The sequence below is a fragment of the Myotis nattereri genome (genome assembly GCF_964212035.1).
Source record: "Myotis nattereri genome assembly, chromosome: 2".
Lineage (NCBI taxonomy): Eukaryota > Metazoa > Chordata > Mammalia > Chiroptera > Vespertilionidae > Myotis > Myotis nattereri.
The window spans coordinates 129,930,877-129,956,684 of NC_138076.1; the positions used below are offsets into that span (position 1 = coordinate 129,930,877).

Below are 25,808 nucleotides of genomic sequence, written 5' to 3' on the forward strand. Positions count from 1 at the left end.
AATAGTATACTTAGATGGCCAGTGGAGGGAAGAAGGGAGGGTGGAGAATGGAGGGGGATCCTCTCATGTTTCACAGATGCTGATTTCAAGTTTCCACCTGGTAATAGCCTGGGGGAGAGCATAAAGATACAAGTCAAAACAGAGAGAGACACGGAGAGAGCTAACAGCATTCAGCAAGGGAATTACAAAAACTCAAAAAAGTCCCCCATTAGCTAAATAAAGGACTTTCCTTGTATTTGCACTGTCTTTTTTTCTATTTACTGAAATTTGCAAAGAACCGTAGACTCTATTGCCTCTTCAAAGTTCTAGATTATATAAAAGTGTAGTCTATGAAAATTAAACTTTGCATATCCAGGCTAAATTAACTTGTGACCGACTTCTAGTTTCTGTGTGTTTTTATTAAACAACAAACAAAAAAAGTCGGAGACAACAAGAAAGCTTTTAAACTATGAGTAATGAAAGTAACAAATGGCATGCTTTTCATATAAAACCACGGCTTTCATCCAGGACCCTTTAGAAACACATTCAAAATATATAGAAAACCTCCACTTGAATTTGCACAAACAGCCCTAGGCAAGTAGGAATCCGAATGAGTCTTTTCACATAAGGCTACTCATTTATTTTCACAGACCGCATTTAAAATAACTGCAAGATTCATTTCATTCCATTTGCCGGTCTTATACAACAAGAAAGCAAGAAAAACTGCCGTTTCAGAAGTATAATAAATGTTCCTTATAAACAAGACTGGGAAGGGCGGATAGCGGAGTTAGGGTGGGGGTGGGGAAACAAACCCTTTAGTTGCAATAGTTTAGGGAAATGCATCCACATAATAAAAGAAATTTCAAGTCAAGTTCCTCCACTCTAGCACATAAGCAGTTTAGAATCTTAAGCAGATGTAAAAGAAATAAAGCAAATGGGGGGGGGGGAGGCCAATAAAGTTTCTGGCTACAATACAAGAGACATATCATTACCATATGATCTAATGTGGGTGTCAGCCGGGTAGTGTTCATTGAGGGAAACCTTATTTTTTATCTGGGCTATGGAGTAGAAGCAGGAGATTTTCAACCTAGTGACAGGCACAGAGCAGCACCTACCCCCTCCTCCTTCCCACACCTGCAAACTCTTTTGCTTGGGCCGAATATTTAGTGTAATTACATCTCAGCTTTGAGGGCTCCTGTGGCAAATCCCCGGATTAAAAGGTATGGTTTTCAATAATTGTCCTGAACTCTGCTACAGACTAATAAAAACTTGAGGGAAATAGAGATTATTTGGTGGGAAAAAGAAAAGAAAAAGTAATTGTGCTAAACTTTTAATAATCTTTACGCAGCATTTAAAAAAAGTATTGCTTGAAAACAGAAGTTAAATATTTGGTTGAATGATCAAATGCATTGTTTTAGTTCGTTCTCTCTGTTCTTGCAAAAAGAAAGGGATATTTATTTTAGAAAATCTATGATCTAAAACCATGGCCATCTGTATTTATATATTTGTATTTGTACTAATGAAATGTTTAGCTCTTTCGAATGTATTTATAGAAAAGTATTGTAGACTAGCATATTATTCGTAGTTGCATTATATATTTAAGGATTTATTTTCTTCCTGAAATCTTGTTTATTTTAAGAACTTTTAAAATCTAAGAGAAGTCTCTGGTCATTAGTTGTAGAAGTTTAGTGTACATTTCTACAATCTATAAGAAAATATAAATTATCACCAAAGGTGAAAATAAACATTGGAAACATTTATGCTGATTATTAGAGACCTAACTAAAGTAATACCACATTTAATTACATAATTTCTTAAGTGTAAAGAAGAAACCCTGTCTGTATTTTCGATATAAATGAAATTTTATAAGATACATTCATTATGAAATGAGGGTGTAGGTTATTTTTTATCTTAATTGCAAAACAGGGTAACATGATGACCACTTTTTAAGTGGGCTCTGGTAATGTAAATACCTGTGGTTTTTTTCTTCCCAGGGCTGTTTTGACCAGAAAAAGAACCAGATGCCTCCTAGAGTAGCCCTTATTTGTGGATAAATGTGGTTCTACTGTTTATTTTTAAATTATTTCTATTTTATTGAGGTTTTTAATTCACCTAGTGCTGGGGGGTTTTAATTTTGCTCTGTATTTAGAGCTTCACTTATCTCCTGAGGGTTAAATTTTGACTTTGAAAGTCACTCATAAATGACATCATACAAATATTGATCTGAAATGATATAGTTAATTTAATGGACTGAAGTAGTCTCAGCAACCAGAGATTGTTATTTTTGATAAAATACTTATAAATTATGGCAATGAACTTTAGTAAAGTAGTGAGATTATTCTTAGCAATTGGCATTTAGGAAAGAATCATATATTTTAAAGTACTTAAAAACAGTGTAATGAAATTTATAAAGTCTTTTATCACAATAATAGCCTGCCTGGTTTCCACATGGGTAACTGTTGTTTTTTTATTTTTCTGATTTCTTAAGGAAAGAAGGAAATGATTAAGTAAATTATTAGCACCAACTGCCCACATTAATTGTTTTAAGATGCTGAGTATTCAAGTATTCAAGTGTCAAGGCACTATTTAAAAGAAGTTAGTTCTTGAAGAAATTTGTATAAAGTTCCTGGGCATATTAGTATTATTCCCCAGGACAATCAGGGTTAAAATGCATGCATACGCGCGCACACACACACACACACACACACACACACACTGACAGCTGTAAACTGCCTGTTTGCATGCAGCTTTAACCAAAAATAATTTTGTGTAGAGAATTCCTACCATTTTAACAAGAGTAAATACATATAAATGATAATATTTCCTTGAGCGAATGCTCAACATTTCCATATGTGGGTGAATGAAATAACCAGGTAATCTCTATCCTGGAGAAAAGATCCAAAAGTGACATCTGCATTAATTCTAGTTGCTGTTTATTAAGTCTGCAACTACTTTGCTTAATTTTTCTTCTAAAATTGTGAGACATTAAATATGCAAGGCTAGCGAACTTGTGGTAAACCATAAATTTTGCATTTTAATGTGAAACAGACTGAAAGCCCTTCCCTTAGTTCCAATCCAAGGGAACACTGCCAAGACAATAGAGTCTCCGTTAAAAGGCAATGTGGTAACTGAGTGGGAATGGGCTCCCAGAGGAAACCGGATACTGAACTTAAAGGGGTAGTGTGAATAATTAATCTTAGTAATATTTTTAAATAAAAATCCATAAGCCCATATTGTATATGTGTTGCCTTTGACATACTTTAGTAATAAATATAAACTAAGAAACAAAAGTATAAGAAATTGAAAATATTTATTCCCTCTCTGGAGGATCTACCCAAAAATTTCCCAAAGATATATTAGGGTTGGGGTATATGAAGACTTTTTTTCTTATGCTACAATTGGATTATTATAAACAATTATTTAGTTCTAGCTATAAATGTGCAGCTTTAGTTTGGATTCTTATATGTGTACAATACAAAGTATAGGTGGTGGGACTAAAGATAATATCTGCAATATGTTTTGGGAATACTTAGAACATTTTCAACGAAGTTTTTTAAATATATCAACTCAAAAATAGACTGCTCTCTACATGATCAACTAATTTTTGTTATTCAGATTTATTAAGATTTAGTCAATTTTGTTTAGTTCTCTTAAGCTAACTAACTACATAATCAATTCAACAACGTAGCTATATATGTATCCATAAGTGCTTAATGAATGAATGGATACATACTGTATGAATTTGCCAAAACTGTACTTTTTATTTGTTTATAAAATAATCCTATAGGTAAAACCAAATAATACGTCATATCAAATTCAGTTAGGATTTTCCATATGTGTTATTGGTTCATTTAAAGTGATCAGTTTGAGAAACTATCTAATAGAATTACTTTTAAAAGTGAATCTTGCTTATACCAAGTTGAAGCTTGCAGTTCTATATCTTTCTTGTGCTAGAAATTTGATATTGAAAAAAAGATAATTTATGTTTTAAAAAATCAGACTAACTGGTTGCTTAACACAAATTAATTAACTGGTGTTAATAAGTTGATGATCAATTGAGTCATTTACGTGCAAAATATTACGCAAGGCCGGGTACAAAACAAAAATAAGACATGCCCTGAAGGAGTACAACTTCTACTGGGGGGTTGGGGGGGGGGGCAGAACAAGCACGCAGAACAAATTACAATATAATGTGATAAGTTCTTTAAAAGAGGTTAAGAGAACATGTTTTGGGAGCACAGAAGAGAGAGAAAGCATCCTGCCTGGATGAGCCAGGGAGAAACACAGGAGAAGCCCATTAGCTCTCTTAATCTTTGCAACACTCTTACAAGGTAGGTATTTTAAATGGCAATTAGCTTTGAGGGTCAGAGTTTTGATGGGGCCTGGGAATGAAGAGAAAATGGAGAGGCATGTAGCTAGATGATCAGTTGGTACCAAATTATGAACAGTCTTATATGCACCACAGGGAAAGTAGACCTTATTGCTAAGCCGTGGATGTCAACAAAGGGTTTCCAGCAGAAGATGATACAATTAAATTGGACTTTTAGAGGATAACTTGGGCAGCAGAGTGGAAGTGATCTGGTGCAGAGGGAATATTCAAGGCAGATACCAGTTGGAAGCTCTTATCATAGTTTCAGGAGATAAGAAGGGACTGGACCAAGATAACTATGGTAGGATGGAGAGGTAAGATAGGCTTTCAGAGATATCTCTGAAGCAGGAATTAGAGATCTCTCAGGTATATAGTCAAAACTTTATTTGACTGTGGTATGGCTTGCATTGAGTGAGCACTGAAAATTTCAACATGATTCATCCATAACAATTTTGTAAATGATGTGAATATATAACAAGTTGTCTTCATTGAGACCCCAAATTTAAAACAAGTAATGTAAATAATATTCAATTTTTCCTTCATAGGTAAATAGCCTTGAAAGTCAGTCTAAATGTACCTTATCACCTTTTAAACACATTTTTAAGACTCTGCTTCTTAACAATCTATTAAAACACATGAATATATATATATATATATATATTTTTACTTTCCCTTATGCTCACTTCACTGTGGGGTGTTATAAACTAGGCAAGGCTACTCTTCTAAACCTTTTGTTTTTTCCCCCCAGGTTCTTTGGTTGTGAAAACATATGAGATAAGTCATGAAGGCCACTATCATCTTTCTTCTGCTTGCTCAAGTTTCCTGGGCCGGACCTTTCCAACAGAGAAGCATATTTGACTTTTATGACCTCATGCAAGCAGATGAGGCTTCTGGGATAGAACCAGAAAATCCCATTTCTTATGATGATGACTTTGAGCCTCTGGGGCCAGTGTGTCCCTTCCGCTGCCAATGCCACCTTCGAGTTGTCCAGTGCTCTGATTTGGGTGAGTGGGATGCAGGCTCTCTTTACCTACCTTGTTTGTTATATTCCTAGGAGTTCAGCACTTTCAGTTTTAATCACTGCATTTTCAAATGTGAGAGACAGTGCCACCTAATGAGAAGTAGAGGAAGCAAATAGGATAGAAAGAACTACTTCAAGGTTAAGATCATTTTTTTTTTAAGTCACTTTGCAACCTTGAACAAATCATTTTTAAAAGGAAATTTTTTTTGAGCCTCATGGCCCCTCTTCTATAAAATAAAATTTTAAGCAAAACAATGTCTTACATTCTGTGATTCCAGAGTGATGGTTTACTTTAATTAGATGATTTTTTTTTTCATGAAGTCTTAAATATTAAGAAAACCTGGACAATCTCTTTATTCTTGGCTTAATCCAGACAAACAGAGTTCAAACATTGCTAAATTGTAAAGTATGCAGAGTTATCAGAAGCAAAACAAGTAAACTTTAAGAACAAAGGATTATCTTTCAAATGTCAGAATACTCCCTTATTCTCTGAGTCTTAGTTTTGCCTTTATTTTTGGTATTTTGTAATCTAGCTATTTATATTTTTTAGAATGTTTCAAAGTAAATATTTATAACTAAGGTATAATGTAAATAGCCAGTATAATCACAGAGCACATATCTTTAGCCCACCACTGTATATACAATTTGATTTATCATCTTTCAAGAAAAATTTGGCCTGGGAATTTCAATATACTCAGAAGATAAATCTCCAAAAATTTTGAAGTCCCAGCACATGGGCCAAAAGGGAATCAACTTAGTTTACATGGCAGCTGATTCACATTCCTCTTTTCTTTTGGTACATTTTCCTTTTGGAAAAAAAAAAAGAAAAAGAAAAAAAAACCCTCATTAAAGGATTCTACCATGGTGCACTTCCTTGTGGAAGAAACCCATAGCCTAGTAGGACTCTTTTTTTTTTTTTTTTCAGAAACTTTATATTTATTGAAAACATGCTTTCAAGCAGAATTTTGCAGGGGAAATTGCCACTAACTTCTACAGTTGGAATAAACTACACCCAGGACCCAGGAAAATATGACATGTTTAAGAACACTTAAAAACAAATACTTCGAAATAGCTTTTTCAATACTGACATAGCCATTTGAAACCCAAATAAGTGTATAGAAAGGCTATAAAAGGACTGTAGGATAATTCCACTGGATTCGTTCATTCATTCATTCATCAAATATACTGAGAGCCCACAATGGGCCAGATCTTTTTTAAGCCCTGGGAAGAAAGGAATGAGAAAGACAGATATGGTTCCTGTTTTTGTGAGTCTGAGATTCTACTGGTGGTGATTATTGCTTTTTTGACTTGTGTAATTGCTGCTGGGGAGATTAGGTTACTATCAAATTCAAAAGAAGCTTCTATAAACCTCTAGAGATTACATGAAAAATACGTGAAGGCAGAAAAAGCAATGGGGTTGAAACTATCTGCACAAAGGAATCACCATATAGGATGGATATACTAGAGGGAAAATTTTTCTGAAGTTACTGTGATGGCTGAGTTACCAAGAATTGTGATGCAAGTTAAATCTCACCTTGCCTCTGAGCAAGGTTAAAAGACTTCATGATTACTCTAGCACATATTATCAACAGGGAAGGATTGATGTTTTTAAGAAAGGAAGACTTGTCAGTTGCTTCACTTAAACTTTATTTTTCCATAAATATAGTTTTACTTTGCTTGTACAATAAATGGTCCATAAAGTTTGATTCTGATAACATATCGGAACCGTGCTCCAATTGTCCATCATGAAAAAGGTCCAAGCCTATTGTGCAACACTAAGCAGAACAGTACAGTGTCAGAACAGAAACACCAAGGTTCATTGACTTGGGTGTCTGGTGCTAATTTTGTTGTTGTTGTTTTGTTTTGTTAACTTTGTGTTGTTTTCAAATGAGAATGTTTTTTACATGATCTTTTTTCTCAGGGCCAGAGTGTACAGCATTCTTTTATCATATATAGTCTTACTGACTCATAAAAAAAATAAGTAGCTAAAATTCTAATAATGATTTGTTTTGGGGAACGATTTAATCAGGAGAACTGAGTTTTAGTGACCAGTGGGCTCCTCTAAGTCTTTTAGTCTATATTAATTCACAGATGCATATTTAAATATATTGTCAACAATGTTGGTCAGATATTTCTAAGATAGAAAATACATTTCCTTTTTATATATTGTTTTTATTTTTCAAGCACAATGATATATATTATTACATTAGGTTCAGATATATAGCACAGTGGTATGACATTTATATAACTTACAAAGTGAAGAAAATGCATTTTTGAAAAGAAAGAGCAATCCATTGCCTTTAAAAAAGACACTCTATTCACATTTTCAACTACTATCTCATTCCTGCTCACTTCATGACTTTGGAAAACTATTCAGAGTCTTGACATCTTTATTAGAAAATCACAGTCAGTCTTAGAAAGCTCATTATGAGTGTGAGATACCTGATTCACAGTAGAGAATCAAAACATTTTTTTCTATGTGATGATTTTGTGGAGTAAAAGATGAAAGAAAAGTAGATAAAAAGCAAGGAAATGTAAACTCACTTATAGTAAAGGCAATGCCATTTATTTTATTGTTAGTTTTAAGTTCTCTGATGATCTGAACACAATGCTTGTATTATTAGAATAGAGAAAGCTGCTTGGCACATTGAGATAAATGTAAATGCTTATCTGTATCAGAGGCTAATGTTTTCTTTGGAATTTTCTTGGCAGAGCTTTCAATTAGCAGAGAGAAGCTACAGTGTTAAAAGGCAAAATCTTTAGACAACTTACTATCTAAATAATGTTTAATATAAACAAGCACTTTTTAATTAAAATGTTTGACTATTTTTGCCACTACGAGTTATTTCTGACAAAGTTAAGCAACATCAAATTTATAAACAGTTCTTTTAAATTTAAGAAGTGAAAATCGTGAAATTAGAATTGAATAATTACTCCATGGGAAAATTGAGACCTTCAGGAAGATACACTGACTGTGTTCCTAGTTCTATCTTATCAGAATAATATTATATTATGTTTTCCTAGAACATGGCATGTCAAGAAACTAAACATATGCCTTAACCTGTTGGAGAAAGTGATGAATTCTCCATAGATATTGGCCAAGTTGGTTTGACTCTAAGTATTGCGATTTTGCTTGTAATTTGAACTGGACTTTTATGAGGACTATATCTTCTTTCTTATTCTATCCTCTTAAAACATAAAAAAATCACTCTTAATTATAGCATTTATAGAAATTATTAATATAAAGATAAATGTAGGAACAGCAAATTCAGAAATATGGGTTACTTTAAAATAATAAACTCACAATGCAACTCATTCTTGTCAGATCTTTTAAAAATGTCCTAATGTTGGTCCTGTAACTGGATGCTGTGTTTTATGTACTTTGTACCTTGAAGAAAGACAGGTCCCCTTACCTGTGTTCTCTTTAGATTAGCACACCATCTTTGGATCAACCTTCCAACTGACACCATTTGTTTGGTAATGACTTTCATTTTATTGTTAAAAGGCAGATCAGCCCTGACAGATGAAATAAGCATAAGCGTTGTTTTTTGACTATTTATCTAAATTAAGGTAACAGCTATTGATACATTTCCTATAAACAAGATTCAAAAGAATTCAAATACCGTTTAAAATTATTCGATAATGGAAGGAACTTGGATTGTGCAGTTTAGTGATTCTGCTCAACTTCTGCTTTACCATTTATTACTTGTAACTTGAAAACTTTCAGAATCTGTTTTCTCATTTGATGAATGAGAATATATCTTCATTAGTTAAAAATAAAAATATTTTAAATGTCTGCCATAATAACTGTTACATTCAATTTACCATTCAGACAAAGTTGGCTAACAATATGAGGCTATTACTGATATTTTATTTTATATTTCTTTGAAATTAAGAATTTCTAAAACTATATGTCTTGTCAAGTTGGATACAAAATTGTCTTCTTTCCCCTCCCCCCTAAAGAGGGCCACATCACCTCCAATGTAAATAGACAAGAGTTAGAAAGTTTAATAATTGTGCAATTATTAATTCAGTGTTCTCCAACACTATGCCTTTGAACAAAATGAGTTTGGTTGAGTGAAGCATTAAGCACAATAAAGCACTAAGCTATTTTATAATCATTTTATAAATGACTCACATCTACATACCTAGCCCTGTAGAAATAATGTCAAAAGATGGAAGGTTTTATTTTGTCATGTAAAATCATTAAAAATAAATACCATTCCTACAATGTACCTCATACCACAGAAGAGATTTTAATTAAAAAAATAAAAAACTTCAGAAAACTATAACCCTCAAAAAGTTGGTTTTCTTACCTTTTTTATATCATTTTCTCAACTGTTAGGGGTCACAACGTGGGACCTACTATAATCCAGCTCGTCTCTTGTTTGGGAAAGTTAGTTTACCAGGAACAAACCTTCTATATGAACTTGTTATATTTCCATGAAATCAACACAGAAGAATAAATGAGAGCGATTTTGTAGAGGGGTATAGAGGATGCTGGAAACTCAGTTGCTTTCTGGCTGTACGTCTGCCTCTGTAGCAGCCGGGATGTGGGGTTTAGAAGCATCATTAAGAGTTTAGATAATCAGAAGGGCAACTCCAAAACATGGCATAGGAACAGTACTGTGCACATAGCATGCCCAGTAGGTTCCCTAAATTAGTATTGGATAGAGGTGGAGTATGACAGATCCTCAGATGAAGCAAGAGTAATAGTCAGGAGCAACTCAGCTAACCAAGGCTCCAGACGCAAAGGGGTTACATGGGCAAGGGGAAGAGAGGAGTCAGAGAAGGCCAAAGGAAACTTCCATCTCCCTGACCTGAAGGAGAGCTGACACATTCTTGGTTTCCTTCTCAGTCTCAGGAGGGAGAGAGAGGCAGCTGTGTGGGATCAAGGCTTTTTGTGAGACAACAGCTGTGATGCATCCTCCTCTGTAAGACCATCACTAGCTCCAGGGGACAGGATGGGAGCAGGTTAGCCAGAAACTGGGTAGAAGGGGAAATGCAGAGACCCTTTAATTTTAACTTTTCTCCTTCAAAATTGTAGCAAGAAGATTATATATTTTCTTGAAAATAAGGATAAAGAAGAATTAAACAAATTGGCACTTTAGTCTTAATAAAAGGAGAAAGCCTTGTAGCAGCTACACTCTAATACTCAAGATTAACCCCTAACTTTGCAGATTGCTTTAGAGGCAACTTCTGCTCTTGTCTAGTTCTGTGTTTTCATTGTAATATACATTTACCTTGATTATTCTTTAACAATAAATGATATATAATAATTATTATTCACTACCTTTTTATTACCTGTTTAAATATCTATTTTCTCTACCAGAAGGGAAGCATGACAACAATTTATCTTTATAGAACCTCTACTCAGCTAGATGCCTTATACTTGATAGGCTCTCATGCATTAATAAACACTTGAGGAATGAATACATAAACAAATGCATGGCTTAGTATGTGGATGAGGGAATAATCCTATAATACTTTTGATTCTTTAAAACTGGAAACAGGATGAACATGTTTGACTGGGAATCAGTTTTCATAGAATTGTGGTCATAGAATTATGGTTCACCCTTTCTTATTCTCTTTGGGGATGATCTTAGAAGGAATCTTAAACATTCTGTGAGTTTATTTGGAAAAACAACCTAACTGAAGAGGGAATCTTCTATTTCTCAAACCTGATCCAACTACCATTGCAGTCTAATTGCCATTTTTAAGAAGGAAAGAGAGAAACTTACATGGCTTGAGCAGAAAGGTATTTTGATGGGGCTGGATGTGTACATATTGTTTTGGTTATATGCCCAAAACTGAAATGTATCACCATTATCCTACATATTAAATTGAAGACAGAATTACAAAAAAATATTGTTGCAAATCAACAAGAATAAATCATGGATTTTGGATCCCTGCCACAGGGCAGGGGAAAAATAAAAGCATGTTTTAGGACAACCTGGCCTTTGTCCAACATGATGTTTGGCAGATTGCTGACACTGGCTAACAGAACAATGCTATCCATCATTGCAGCAGCTAGGGAAAAATGTACAATTCTTTTCACTAATAAGTCTTTATTTCAGAAATAATTTTCTGTTAACATCATGGGTTGAATTTTATTTACTTTAATAAACAATCATATTTTCAAGAAGATGAAGCTCCTTTCACAGAATTTGGGAGAGCAAATACATAATTGAACCCAGCTGGCATGGCTCAGTGGTTGAGCATCGACCTATGAACTGGAAGGTCAAGAGTTCAATTCCCTATCAGGGCACATGCCTAGGTTGTGGCTAGATTCCCAGTGTGACAATCAATGAATGATTCTCTCTCATCATTGATGTTTCTATCTCTCTCTCTCTCTCTCTCTCTCCTCCTTTCCCTTCCTCAATAAAAGTCAGTAAAAATATTTTAAAAATACATAATTGAGAATAGCCTTAGAAATAACTGCATTTTAATGGAAAATTTAGAATTATATTAAAGTATGCTCATTGAAAAATAATTAAATATAGGGAACCAGTCTGTTCCTATTACTATTGCTGGAAAAATATTACCTCAAAACTTGGCAACTTAAAAATATAATTTAGTTTATGATTTAGGTACAGGAGATCTGAGCAGAGCTCAGAAAGACTGTTCTCACTTGGGGTCTCTCTCGCATTTGTAGTCAGGTGTCAGCTGTGGCCATAGTCGTGGGGTTGCTAGCCTTGGGCTAAACACCCAAGTAAGAGCTCACTCTCATGATGGCATTTGGTGCTGCTGTGGTCTGAGAGCTCTGCTTCCTGACATCTGGAGTGTCTCAGGTGGCATCTCCAGCATGTGATCTCAGCACAGACAGGATTCTTTCTCACATAGCCTCTGGCTGCCCCCAGAGCAAGCATCCCAGAAGAACTGGATAGCAGCTGTGTAACCATTTCTGATCCAGCTGCCAAAGTCATGCTGTGTCACTTCCATCCACCACATTGCGTTAGTTCATAGAGGCATTATGAGGCCAGGCCAGATTAAAAGGGAGGGAAATTTGAGTCCATTTCTTAATGTGGTTGGGACAAGTGTGTATTGATATTGGATGGGAGATATGATAAGTGTCATCTTTGAAAAATGCAAATGTCTACACAGTCACTTACAATTATATGCATTTCTTGACAGAAAGAGTGGCCTAACATAAACACATATTTTCAGATTTGCAAAAGAGTGTAGCTTTGCTATCATTAAGATAGCAAACAGCTGTCTTATTGACTACAGACAGCTTTTAGGGATCTAATTATTTGTTGGGAACATGTGCTTACTAAACTGAGGGGTCAGCATCCAAAGATGGAGCTGGTAGATAAGCTGTCAAAAGGCTCTAACCTTCATGGGAACAATGATGAGTGCAGCAAGAGGAGGAACTGACTGACCAAACCAACCAAACCAAACCCCACCCAGGACCAGAGCTCTCGGTAAAAAATCTGTGTGTGACATACCTTCAAAAGAGATTTCAACTTCCAGGAGAACATGCATTTTAATTGTATTGTGCAGAAAAAAAAAAAAAAAAAAAAAAAACAATCACCACCGCGTGTTACAGACATATAGACTAGTTGTCAGCAAGGTATCTTCTTATTGATGATAATTATAGACCAATAATTGGGATTCTGCTAAACACTGTGATAGGATATTATTTTGCAGGATATGTTATTGAGTTATCAGCAAAATTTTATGGAAGATACAGGAAAACCGAGGGCTAAAGAGCCTAAGCAACTTGCCCAGTGATCCTAAGAATTAAGAAGAGGACCAAAATTCAAATTCAAATAAAAATTATAAAAAGATTTTAGAACATTTAAATATACAAAATTTACAAAATAAGTGGCAATTGTCCACCCATCACCAAGTGTCAGGAATTTTCAACGGATGCCAACATTTCCCTATATATCCTCACAACTTTCCCCTCCCATATTATTTTGAAGTAGATTTCAGACATCATTTCTTTTTAATATATATATTGCTTTTTAACATATATATATATATATATATATATATATATATATATATATATTGCTTTCAGAGAGGAAGGGAGACGGAGAGTGAAATAGAATCATCAATGATGAGAGAGAATCATTGATCAGCTGCCTTCTGCACACCCTACACTGGGGATCGAGCCCACAACCCAGTCATATGCATTGACCGGGAATCAAACCTTGACTTCCTGGTTCATAGGTCCATGCTCAATCACTGAGCCATGCTGGCCAGGCAAACATTTCATTTTAAGCAACAAATATATCAGCATATTTCTCTGAAATATTAAAAATTATATATAACACAATAAAAACAACCAGCTCATATCTAAAACTAAAAATAATTTCTTAATATCATCAAATATCTATTCAAAGTACAGATCATCTCATAAAACCATGTTTTATTTTACAGTTTACTTGTGTGAATTGGAGTCCAACTGTAGTACATATATTACAATTATTTAACTAGCTCTACATCTCTTTTAAATTATAGTTTCATCTACATTTCTTCATTTTTTGATGTAATTATTTTGTTGACAAAATTTGGATTTTGTTGAATCCATTACTTTAGCAGATGTTAGGATGTTCTTTTGACCTCTTTATGTCTTGGAAATTGGGAGTTACATCTTGAGACTTAATCAGATTCAGGATTGTAATTGTTTATTTGCTTATTTGTTTGTTTATTCTTGACAATAATAATCCAAAATTGAGAATCTGTTTCTATCTCCAAAAGTTATAATCAATCCCTTTCACAAGAAATATGAGAAATATATGTTGTTCAAAGCAACCATGTGGGACAGAAAAGGCAAGCTTATTCAGATACACATGTGACAAAAGGTTCCTCACAAATATATACAAATATATCAAAGACACATAGAAAGTAAGAGCAGCCCTAACTGGTTTGGCTCAGTGGATAGAGCGTCGGCCTGCGGACTGAAGGGTCCCAGGTTCGATTCCGGTCAAGGGCATGTACCTCAGTTGTGGGCACATCCCCAGGAGCCGGTGTCCTGGAGGCAGCTGATCGATGTTTTCTTCTCAACATCGATGTTTCTAACTCTCTATCCCTCTCCCTTCCTCTCTGTAATCAATAAAGATATATATATATATATATATATATATATATATATATATATATATATATAAAGTAAGAGGAGCAATTTTCAGGTGCAGATAATGGGGATGATATGTTTGATAATAGCGTTTATTTCTAAGATGTTCTTGAATAATCAAGAATCAGAAAGAAAATTGTGATTATCATAGCCAGTTGTACCCTAATACTTCTGAGGAAACATAGGAACCCTCATGAAAGCAAGATGTGAAGAGATGATTGTAATAAAATATAGCAGAAAATACCTTGAGGCCATGGTCTGAACTTGTTCAGTATGGGACATCAGGGAAGACGTATGATTTTAAACTTAATCATTCGAAAAACTGCCTCCTGTGTATAAAGCGGTAAGGTCAAAGCTCTGATGAAAAATAGTCATTTGTCCTTGCTTATCCAGAACTTATAGAAAAGAAAGAAATCTGAAATACAGTACAATAAAGCAGAAGCATATACATAAGGGGTTTGGAATGGAACATGGGGATCATCATTAGCTGGGTTGCTTAGGATATATATATATATATATAGTATTTCTTTACTTTAGAGAGAGGAAAGGAGAGAGAGAAGCATCAATTGTTTGCCTCCAACATGCGCTCTGACGTAGGTATGTGCCCTGACCAATACCTCCACCCCTGACCAGGATCATGCAGAATAGTTATCTGCATAAAAGGCACATTGGGTAGTTCTACAGTGAGGACTCATGCCATCTTGGTCTTGGTCTAGTTTAGCTATGAGCCACCTAGGATAAGTCATTTTACTTCATTCGGTGTTTGCTTTTTTAACTATGAGAAGAGATTGTTGGACTAGCTCAGCAGTTCCCTGATTAATGGGACAAGTAAAGTTTTTTGATGTTGAACAAGTTAATTTTTTATTAAAGTCAAAACCAAATTCAACAACATAACAACCAGCTTCCATCTGCTATTAAAATTTTTAAAAAATAAATAGAGGGTATATTTAAAATGAAAGCAGTGTGTGTATGTAAGTATCTGTGTTATGTGTGTGAGAGAGAGATAATTTATATTAAAACTAACCAGAGTGCCTCATTTTCTTTTTTCTGATTTTGATGTAGACTGATAAGAACTTCATCATAGAGTTGACCTAATCAGCATTTTGGAACCATAGATTAGCTGATACTTCCCCTTCTGAGAACTCAAACTGGGATAAATTCTCAGTTATCCTCTGCCTATAATTGTTGAGCAAGCTAGTTAACACCCCAATACTCTGTCTTGTCATTAAATGTACAGCATGTTACTGGGTCTCTGTCAGAACAATTCTTGTTGGGTACACATAGGTAGGACAGAAAAAACATGCTGTTGGAAGCTGGCAGAATAGTCTTCTGGTTTGCATTTTATCACTCCTAGCTACAGGAGCTTGTTCATGTCATCAAACCTTTCTAAAAATCATCTGGAATAATGAAATGATCACACTGCCTTACCTATTTCACTGAATTATTATGAAGTAAATAAGATATTTTATTTTTATTTGTTATAAACTGTAAAGCTACATAAATTTTAAGAATAAAATAGTGATATGTGAAATCCCCCAAAGAGATATGAATTTGATAGTATTTTAAAGAAGATTGTAATATTATGATTTTGATAATTAAAATGACTTTCTAAGAACTAAATTACAAAAATCACAAGCCTAAAGATGATTTTAGCCCTAGCTGGTTTGACTCAGTGTATACAGCCTCAGCCTGCGGACTGAAGGGTCCCCAGTTCAATTCTGGTCAAGAGCACATACCTGGGTTGTGGGCTCAATCCCCAGTAGGGGGTGTACAGGAGGCATTGGATAGATGATTCTCTCTCATTGATGTTTCTATCTCTCTCTCTCCCTTTCCCTTCCTCTCTGAAATGAATAAAATATTTTTTTTTCCAAAAAAGATGTGTGTCTGCAAAATCAGCAGAAAAAAAAGTATTTAATCTACCCCAAGCATTTCCTGGTCTTATAAAATCTAGGATAACAGTATAATCATTGTCAGCCATCCAAATATATCATTTCTTTCTCTTCACATCTGAAATTTATTAGCACTTTAGCATTGAACGAATGTTAATAGAGCCACTAAAATTTAAGTCCAACAAATATAAAAGTAAGCAAACTGGTAATTAAGACTTTGACAAAGACCCCTATGAAGTAATGATGAAATGTAAGCAGTAACTTCTTTTCTAATTAAAGGAAATGTGCCTCTTCTTGTTTGGAGAACACTAATTATCAAAGATTTGGCAGAAGTCTGCCACTCCTAATTGCATGAAATAAGCAAACTGACATTTCTGAAAATGGCACTGACCACACCATAGTGTAGCTGAATAAGCCTGCTACAAGGCAGCTGTTCTGATGGTTGGTTTGCCGTTTGTCACTGAAAACACTATTCTTGTTATTTCTCTGTGAACTGTTTCTGTGAGTTATTGAAGTATAATTTATGCATGTTTAGAAACAGTGCATTTTTTATTCTTTAAATTACATTTTTATACAAATTTTTTGGGTGACATTGGTTAATAAAATTATACAGGTTTCAAGTCCACAATTCTATAATGCATCTTCTGTGTATTGCATTGTGTGTTACCACCTCAAGTCAAGTCTCCTTCTATCAACATTTATCCCTGCTTTCTCTTCTATTGCCTCCTGCCACCCACCTTGGCCTTTGGTAATCACCACACTGTTGTCTGGGACCATGAGTCTTTCTTCCTTTTTTTTTTACTTTGCTTAATCCCTTCACCCTCCTTACCCAGTCACAAACACCCTCCCCTCTGGCAGCTGGGAGCCTGTTATCTGTATCCATGAGTCTGTCTCCACTTTGTTTGCTAGTTTATTCTGTTCATTAGATTCCACATATGAGTGAACTCATGTGGTTCTTATCTTTCTCTGACTGGCTTATTCCACTTAGGATAATACTCTCTAGGCCAGGGGTGGGCAAACTTTTTGACTCGAGGGCCACAATGGGTTCTGAAACTGGACCGGAGGGCCGGAACAAAAGCATGGATGGAGTGTTTGTGTGAACTAATATAAATTCAAAGTAAACATCATTACATAAAAGGGTACGGCCTTTTTTTTTTTTTAGTTTTATTCATTTCAAACGGGCCATAGTTTGCCCACAGCTGCTCTAGGCCCATCCATGCTGTCCCAGAAGGTGAATGCACCTGATCACATCTCACCTGCATTTTAACACATTGTTTGCGGGTAGTTTTTATCACGCGCTAACAGGTGGCACAGGCCATTTTTGCTAATTTTTTGCACAAATGGCAACATTCAGTAAAATTACGATAACTTTAGTTTACGTATTTATACATTACCCACATTCTACCGCTAGTCTATAAAAAATGTATTAATACGTGTCCTGCGCTCTACTACACTGGTAGAACATATAAATACGTTTCCCGCATACAATGTGTTAATATTCACATACTATATAATAAAAGCGTAATATGCTAAGTGTCCTGTCGACTGGTCGGCCATTCAACCAATTAAAGTGTGATATGTTAATGATATGTTAAGGCCTCTCAACTCCTCGCTATGACATGCACTGACCACCAGGGGGCAGACAGTCAATGGGTTGACCAGTTGCTATTATGTGCACTTACCACCAGGGAGCAGACACTCTGACTAGTAGTTTAGCTTGCTGCTGGGGTCCGGCCAATTGGGACTGAGTGAGATGAGCCAGACACACCCTGAAGCCCTCCCACGGTCCCTCCTCAGCTGGCCAACCTCCCACATCCCTCCCTGGCCTTGATCATGCAATGATCAGGTGGGGTCCCTCGGCCTGGCATGCACCCTCTCCCAATCCAGGATCCCTAGGGGATGTTGGAGAGCCGGTTTCAAATTGATCCCACAGGACATGCAGAGGGACCCCACTGGTATATGAATTCATGCACCAGGCCTCTAGTTTAAAATAATTATTGCTCACTAAAATGGGAACTAGACTTTTTTTTCAGAGCAGGTGATTTCAGATACATTATCTGTAATTTTCACGGAAGACATGAAGATAAAATGTAGCTGCCTTGATATGCACTTATATGAAATTCAACATTGGAAGGCTATCTTCTTCCCAACATAGCAGTTATTATATGTGTTGTAACTTTTTAAATATTGAAAACTGTACATTGAATTATATTTCCCATGATGATGTGGACAATTTTTGTCTTGTTCCTATTCTGTCTCCAGTGCCTAATAAGTTGATGGTGTCTAGGAGATATTCAATAAAGCATTGTTGAATGAATGAAAGAATGATTTGCAATACTTCATATTTCAAATATGATGGAATGTTTGAAAAATATTTCTGACTTCTGATATACAACTTTAAAATACAGAAAAAAATCACATGAGTTTGAATTAGTAGAAACTCAAATTTTGAGTGACTTCCTTCACCAATATGAAACAAAGTCAATGGAATAAAGGCAAACAGATATATAATTTAGTATTTTTCTCCATTAACATTCAAAATAATGATTTATTTTAAATGCTATTCATTTTGAAGAAAAGCAGTTCATCCTTATACATCTAGTTGAATAAATATGTTTTAATACCATAGAACATTTGTTTGGTTAATGTGTTTACATTCATAAATTATAAATAATAACTCAGTTACTTAGACCCAAATTTAAAGTGTAAAAGGAGCGCTTCATATAATAAATTTTGGATAAGCCACACTAACAATTTTAATTCATTTTATTCTAATTCCATCAGTCATAAAACACCAACTAAATTGATATGGTTTTGGGATTCCAATTGAAATGGAAAGAACTTCCAAAGTTTGAATAAATTTTCAAGTTGTTGATGCAACAACATGGTTGCATATTTATATAACTTTAAATGTAGATCTGTGACCATGTTCGGTTTATCAAAAGGATCTTTACGTGATGATTTGGCAAAAGCTTTTCTCTACTGACGGGATATGTATATGAAGGGTACAGATTTACAAATAGCTTGCACTTAACACTTATCAAAACAATAACTTTCTAATACCAGAACAATGAGGTATAATATACTGTATACTAATTATTTGAGCCATACTTTTACAAAATATTATTTTTTTATTTTATGAAGAAGAGTAATTAATAAAAATAATGTGTTCTGGTTACTGAGAAAATCAGACTTGGTTGGAAAAGGTAAAGCAGATATTTTAAACTATAATAGATATAATACCTAGAAAAGAAAAACATGATACTTGTAAAACTATCACTGCAACAGTAATTTCCTTGTAAACACATCCTTTGTGACTCTGAAGTAATGTGCCCCATTTTTCTGACTGAAATGGCTTTTATTCTCATACTAGATCTAGACAAAGTGCCAACAGAACTTCCCCCTGACACTACGCTGCTGGACCTGCAAAACAACAAAATAACTGAAATCAAAGATGAGGACTTTAAGAACCTGAAGGACCTTCATGTAAGAATTTTTTTAAATTTTTGAGTTGTAACAAGATCTGACTAAAAATATTTTTCAAAACAAAACTTTGGTAAGGCCAAGAGTACTATGTGGTAATAAATAAGCACCTAAGTGTTTATTCAATTCTCTCCTTAGAAGTGATAGAGGAGCATATCATAATCATTAACCCCTAAAAATCAGCCAATTTTTTATATATATGGCATATATACTTAGTATTTTCTTCTTAAGACTACATTAAATCTTAATTTCTCTCATGTTTTTATCTTTCCAATTATATTGTACTTCAATAGTGAAGCAAAATGGACTGATCTCAGTATTATTTTATTACTTTGTTTCATTGTGTCTTTTGTTCATATAAGAGGTACAAATAACTTTGTAAGGTTGCAGACTGGCACCAAAGAAAAAGGGGTAATCATGTATAATTTATCAAGTATAATTCCATATAATTCTATATATATATATATATATATATATATATATATATATATATATATATAGAGAGAGAGAGAGAGAGAGAGAGAGAGAGAGAGAGAGGTTGCGTTGTATTTCAGATTATGCATACTGCATTCTTATCTGTAACTTTGTTTTTATTATGATTTTCACTTACCTCTACTCTAGTACACAGCAACACATCCATTCTACCAGTCAGGATTCCAGCAGAAAAGAATGGTATTCTCTAAAGCATTTCAGTAGATTTTACTAATGACTATTTACAAAGGGGTATGGGAACCAACAAGGCATTGTGAGGTACTCAAGCCCACAAGGCCTCAAGGAACTAGGGAGTCCCAAAGGCATGAGAAAGGTGGGGAGCTATAGTCCTATCTCCTGATTTCTTGCCAGTGTCTTCTATGATTGAACCTAACTGGAGGTCAGAGTACAAAGACATATGGGTGATGAAGTCACCAGAGGTCAGCCTCCCAGGACATAGAGAAGGGTCAAGAAGGACAAAGAATGAATATAACTGTATTTGGGAGAGGGTACATTAAAAAATGAGAAGTGACCAACCTAATCAAGTAGGTTTAAGCCTTGCTAAGGTAGGCTTCTGTAGGAGCATATGTACTATCTGTTCACATAGGGCATCAGAATCCCTATCAAATGCATTAAGTAGTCCAGCTCTCCACCTGTGGTTTCCCATCAAAATATCATTGCACGGTTAGTGTTAATAAGCTAGATTTCAATGCCCAAAGAGAGACTAAAAGTCTCATTGTCTCTGTACTCTACTGTGCTAAGCCACTCTTAAAATATTGAGTCTGGTCCTGGACATTTTACGAAGAGCATTAACCTTAGAGCATCTGAAGAAATATCATCATAGGGATAAAGAATCTGGTAGTTATGCTTACAGGACAATTGGTGGAGATGTGGATATCTAAACTGCAAGCAAAAAGGTCATGAGTGACACATTTGAAGGACCATGCTGGAGAAGATAAAATGAAATCTCTTGATTCAACTACAGGATGCCAAAATTGTCCTATTGACAACTGAATGGAATTTTAGATATGCAGATTTTTGTTCAACATTAAAATTACAATGTAAAGAGTTAGAATTTTCAAATAATCTAGAGGATTGCCTAGTGATCAGTTACCCATCTGTGGAGATAAATACCATAGAAACACATTCTTAATCTTGGGAATATAAAGGTAGAACACTCTAATTTAACATTAATATCTTTCTTTCTTTTTTAATTGTGGACACTATTGTAGATGCCCCTCATTTCCCTCCCACTCTTTACCCACCTCTACTCAACCCCTTTCACCCCTGCCTTTGACCATCACTACACTGTTGTCTGTGTACATAGGCTATGGTTATATGTTCTTTGGCTAATCTCTACACATTCATTCATCCAGTCCCCTCAACTCTGACCACTGTCATTCTGTTCCATGTATCCATGCCTCTGGTTTTATTTTGATAATCAGTTTATTTTGTTCATTATATTCCACGTATAAGTGAGATCATATGGTATTTGTCTTTCTTTGTCTGGCTTATTTTGCTTATCATAATAATCTCCAGGTTCATTCATGATATTGCAAATGGTAAGTGTTCCTTCTTTTTTATCATAATAATCTCCAGGTTCATTCATGATATTGCAAATGGTAAGTGTTCCTTCTTTTTTACAGCCTGTAGTATTCCATTGAGTAAATGTATCACCCTTTTTTTATCCACTCATCTACTGATGGACACTTACTTCTCTTAACTGTTATAAAAAAATAATTGAGGGGTTGTAAGAATAAGCAATACACATTAAAATAAAAGAATAGTCTGGCTGCTATCTATACTAATAAAACTGTAATATGCTAATTAGACCAGATGACCTTCCGCAGAAGCAGGGGCTGCAAGGGCCGAGGCAGAGGAGGCTGCTGTGGCGGCAGGGCCTGAGCCCCTTGCACGAATTGCATGCATTGGGCCTCTAGTATATGATAATAAAAATATATGTTCAAGGGAAATGATGTAATTTAAAGTAAAATAAACTGATCATAATATACTATAGAATTCATATAATGAAGACAAAATGTAGTTAGCAACTTTGTGACAGCCAAGATGAGAAAGGCAATAAGCATTTATCCACTAGGAGAAAATATACAGTACTTTAAAAGGAAGCATAGATTTTATTTTTCTTAAGGTTTAAAGATTCTCACCTAACTGGTGTAGCTCAGTAATTGAATGTCAACCTATGAACCAGAAGATCATGGCTCAACTCCCAGTCAGGGCATATGCCCAGGTTGAGGGCTTGATTGCCAGTGTGGGGCGTGCTGGAGGCAGCCATCAATGATTCTCTCTCATTATTGATGTTTCTATCTCTCTCTCCCTTTCTCTCTGAAATCAATAAAAATATACTAAAAACAAGATTTAAAGATTCTCTTTGGAACAGTTAACTAAAATAATAGCACATATAAAGTTATGTAGTCAATCTATTGAAGTGTCCAACAATATAAACACAATATGATATCAGTAGTGAATGATAGGAGCACCAAATGTGATAAAAATACCAGGCTACCAGTTAGTGTATTGAGAAAATATGGAACAAAGAGGTCTTATAATATTAACAGAATTTTTAAAAGAAGTAAGAGGTTTTTTATTTTTATTTTTATTGATTGATTGATTGATTGATTGATTGATTTTGGGGTGTGTGTGTGTGTGTGTGTGTGTGTGTGTGTGTGCAAGAAGAAAGAAATGTAGAAGAAAACAAGAAGCAGGCAAATAAAAATAGAGTCTGGCAGGAATGAAACATCCAAGCTCCAAAATAGTGGAGGAGCTAGAGGTGTCAAACCATGGCCTAATGGGATCCATCTCCACTGCTAGGTTATTGGGCCCGAGCCCCTACTCGCCCTCTCTGCTTTCATGTTATGGTCTCACTGAGAGTGAGCCAATTATGCTGCCAACAAGGTTTGTCAATAACTATTTCATTCGTCACTGGACTAAGCTAAAAAAGGAATATTATTAGTTTCAATAAACTAAAATATTTTAAAAATCTTTTTATTTTTATGTTTACCCTCAAGCTACTTTTCTTTAAAAAAAAAATGTTTTTATTGATTTTTAAAGGAAAAGGAAGGGAGAGAGATAGAAACATCAATGAGAGGAAACATCAATTGGCTGCCTCCTGCATGCCCCCTACTGGGATCAAACCCACAACGTAGGCATTCACCCTAACTGGGAATCAAACCAGTGACCGCCTAGTGCATGGGTTGACACTCAACCACCGAGCCACACTGGCTAGACAAGCTACATTTTTTTTTTTTAAGGAAGGAAAATTCTCTTTCTCTAATTCTTGCTTCCTGTGTGTTTAACTATAATCTGAATAATTTGTTTAAACTCCTCATAACCTGAAATAAGAGATATCAGATATCTGGATGTTCTCATTAAATCTGGCATTTATAATAATGAGTCTTTCTTTTCCATATTTCCTTCTAAGTATGTTTTTAGGTAATTATCATCTTGGCAATCTCTACTTCAAAGTATACATTGGAAGAAGAGAGAGAGTTTATTAGAACTTTAACCACTCAGAGGATGTTAAACAGCTATTTTTCTCTGTCTCTTTCATTTATGATCATTTCAATCCTTGTTATTATGCAAATAAACACTATAATTTCAGGTAGGAAAGCCACACTTGAATGAGAAGGGAAGAAAGAAATGAAAATTTAGCAAGGATTAAAATAAAAAGGATTTAACTGAAAAATGTCCTTTTTCCCCCTTAATTTGATCAGTTTACAATTCTCTGGTTCATCATGAGCTGTACATGTTGTAAGAGTAGTTTTTTACTTATAGGAAGTAGAAAAACTACATAGTTATATAAAATAATAAAAATTGAGTATTATAATGTCAACATTCAATATATTTTAATTGAAGTTTAAAAAATCTAGTAAGGACAATTTTCAAATTAAAAATTGTCAAAGATTGAATAATAAAAACACTTGTTTAACAATTACTACTTAATAGATAATGTTCTTAATACCTTATATGCATTAACTTGTTTAATTCTTATAACTATATTTTTTGAGGTAAACACTTTTATTTTTAAACTTTTTCTTTATGTTTTTTACTGGTTTTAGAGAGAAAGGAAGGGAAAGGGAGAGAAAGAGGGAAACATCGATAAGAAATATCAATCTATTGCCTCCTGCACACCCCCTGCTGGGGATTGAGCCTGGAACTCAAGCATGTGTCCTGACTGGGAATCAAACCTGTGACCCCCTGGTGCATGGATTGACACTCAACTACTAAGCAACACTGGCTAAAGGAGACGCTCTTGGTAATCCCTTTATACAGATGAGGCCACACAGGCACAGAGAAGTTGTTATTTGATCATAATCACACAGCAAATAAGAGCCAAAGCTTGTGATCTAAACTCAGGAGCAGTCTGACTTGATTCTGTGCACTGATAATTTCCTTTTAAATTTAATAGACACCATATAATTCCTAAAAACAACACCTGGTGCAGTGTAAGTGGCTTTGAAGAAAATTGTACAAATAAATTCAGGTTTTCATATTTTTTCTTTCAGTTTTATTGAACTATAATTGACCTACAGTACTGTGTATATTTAAGATGTATACCATAAAGAACTGACTTATACATATTACAAAATGATTACCACAATAAGGTTAATTAACATCCACCATCTCATATAAACATTAATTGTTTTCATGAAAAATTTTAGGATTTGCTCTCTTAGCAACTTTCAAATATACCATAGTGTTAACTATAGTCATCATGTTGGACATTATTACATCCACAGTAGTTATGTATCTTATAACCAAAAATTTGTATCTTTTTATCACTCTCTTGGATGAAGATGGTGAAAATACTTTTGCTCCTACTTCTACCTAATTTCTATTGCTCATCATATTTTTCATCACCTCTCCCTGCCTCCCAGGCTAGATCACTTTTATCTTTAGTTACCAAAGAAATAGGTTGTCCTGATTTTTTAGTATGTGCTTCAATTTTAGATTGAATGGTACTCAAGGCATTTCTTACCCCAAACAACACATTTTCTTCTAATTCAACTTCTCTTGGCTTAAGTTAACTAATGATAATCCATTTCTGCTTGTTTTTCTTTTCATCAGCTGATCTGAAGAACACCTGGGGTTCACCTTTGACCTTTTTCTCTGGCAGCTGGACTTTGTCATTCGCCGGTGTAATTAGTCGGTTTTTTTCCCATCTCAGCGTTTAGCCTTGCCTGTTACTTTATAACTATGCTTTCTTAAATACATATTCCTTTGTATGGAACTAACATTAACCATCTTTAGCAATATTGCATATACACGAATAACTTTTTCATGTGTGGATCTGTTTAGATGAGGCTTTAATTTACTTAGCCCTTAAAATTTTACCTCATTATAACCAAAATTTTCAGTTTAATTTTCAAATTTTTTTTATTCTGAAAACAGAGTTGCTTTTCACTGGACTATAACTTTCAGCTCACAATAATATTTGAAAGGCACCTTGCAAAGAAGCAGCCTATACACATTGTCATTTTTAATCCTCATAAC

At 34.7% G+C, this 25,808-nt stretch overlaps 1 protein-coding gene across 5 annotated transcripts in view; it reads left to right on the plus strand.

The window, feature by feature from the left end:
- The first annotated feature begins 854 nt into the window (after positions 1-854).
- The window catches only part of DCN (decorin), a 41,316-nt gene continuing 16,362 nt past the window's right edge, over positions 855-25,808 (plus strand). For 2 of the 5 annotated variants that reach the window (XR_013995490.1, XM_081082566.1), the window contains exons 1-3: positions 4,127-4,310; positions 5,097-5,352; positions 19,717-19,829. Coding sequence is in view for 4 of the 5 variants with exons in the window: in XM_081082566.1 (XP_080938692.1) it covers positions 5,130-5,352; positions 19,717-19,829 (336 nt within the window). In the remaining variant the exon portion in view is untranslated. Of the gene's footprint in view, positions 1,200-4,126; positions 4,311-5,096; positions 5,353-19,716; positions 19,830-25,808 lie in introns of those variants that run through there. The other 3 variants (XM_081082567.1, XM_081082569.1, XM_081082568.1) reach the window with 3 other exon arrangements.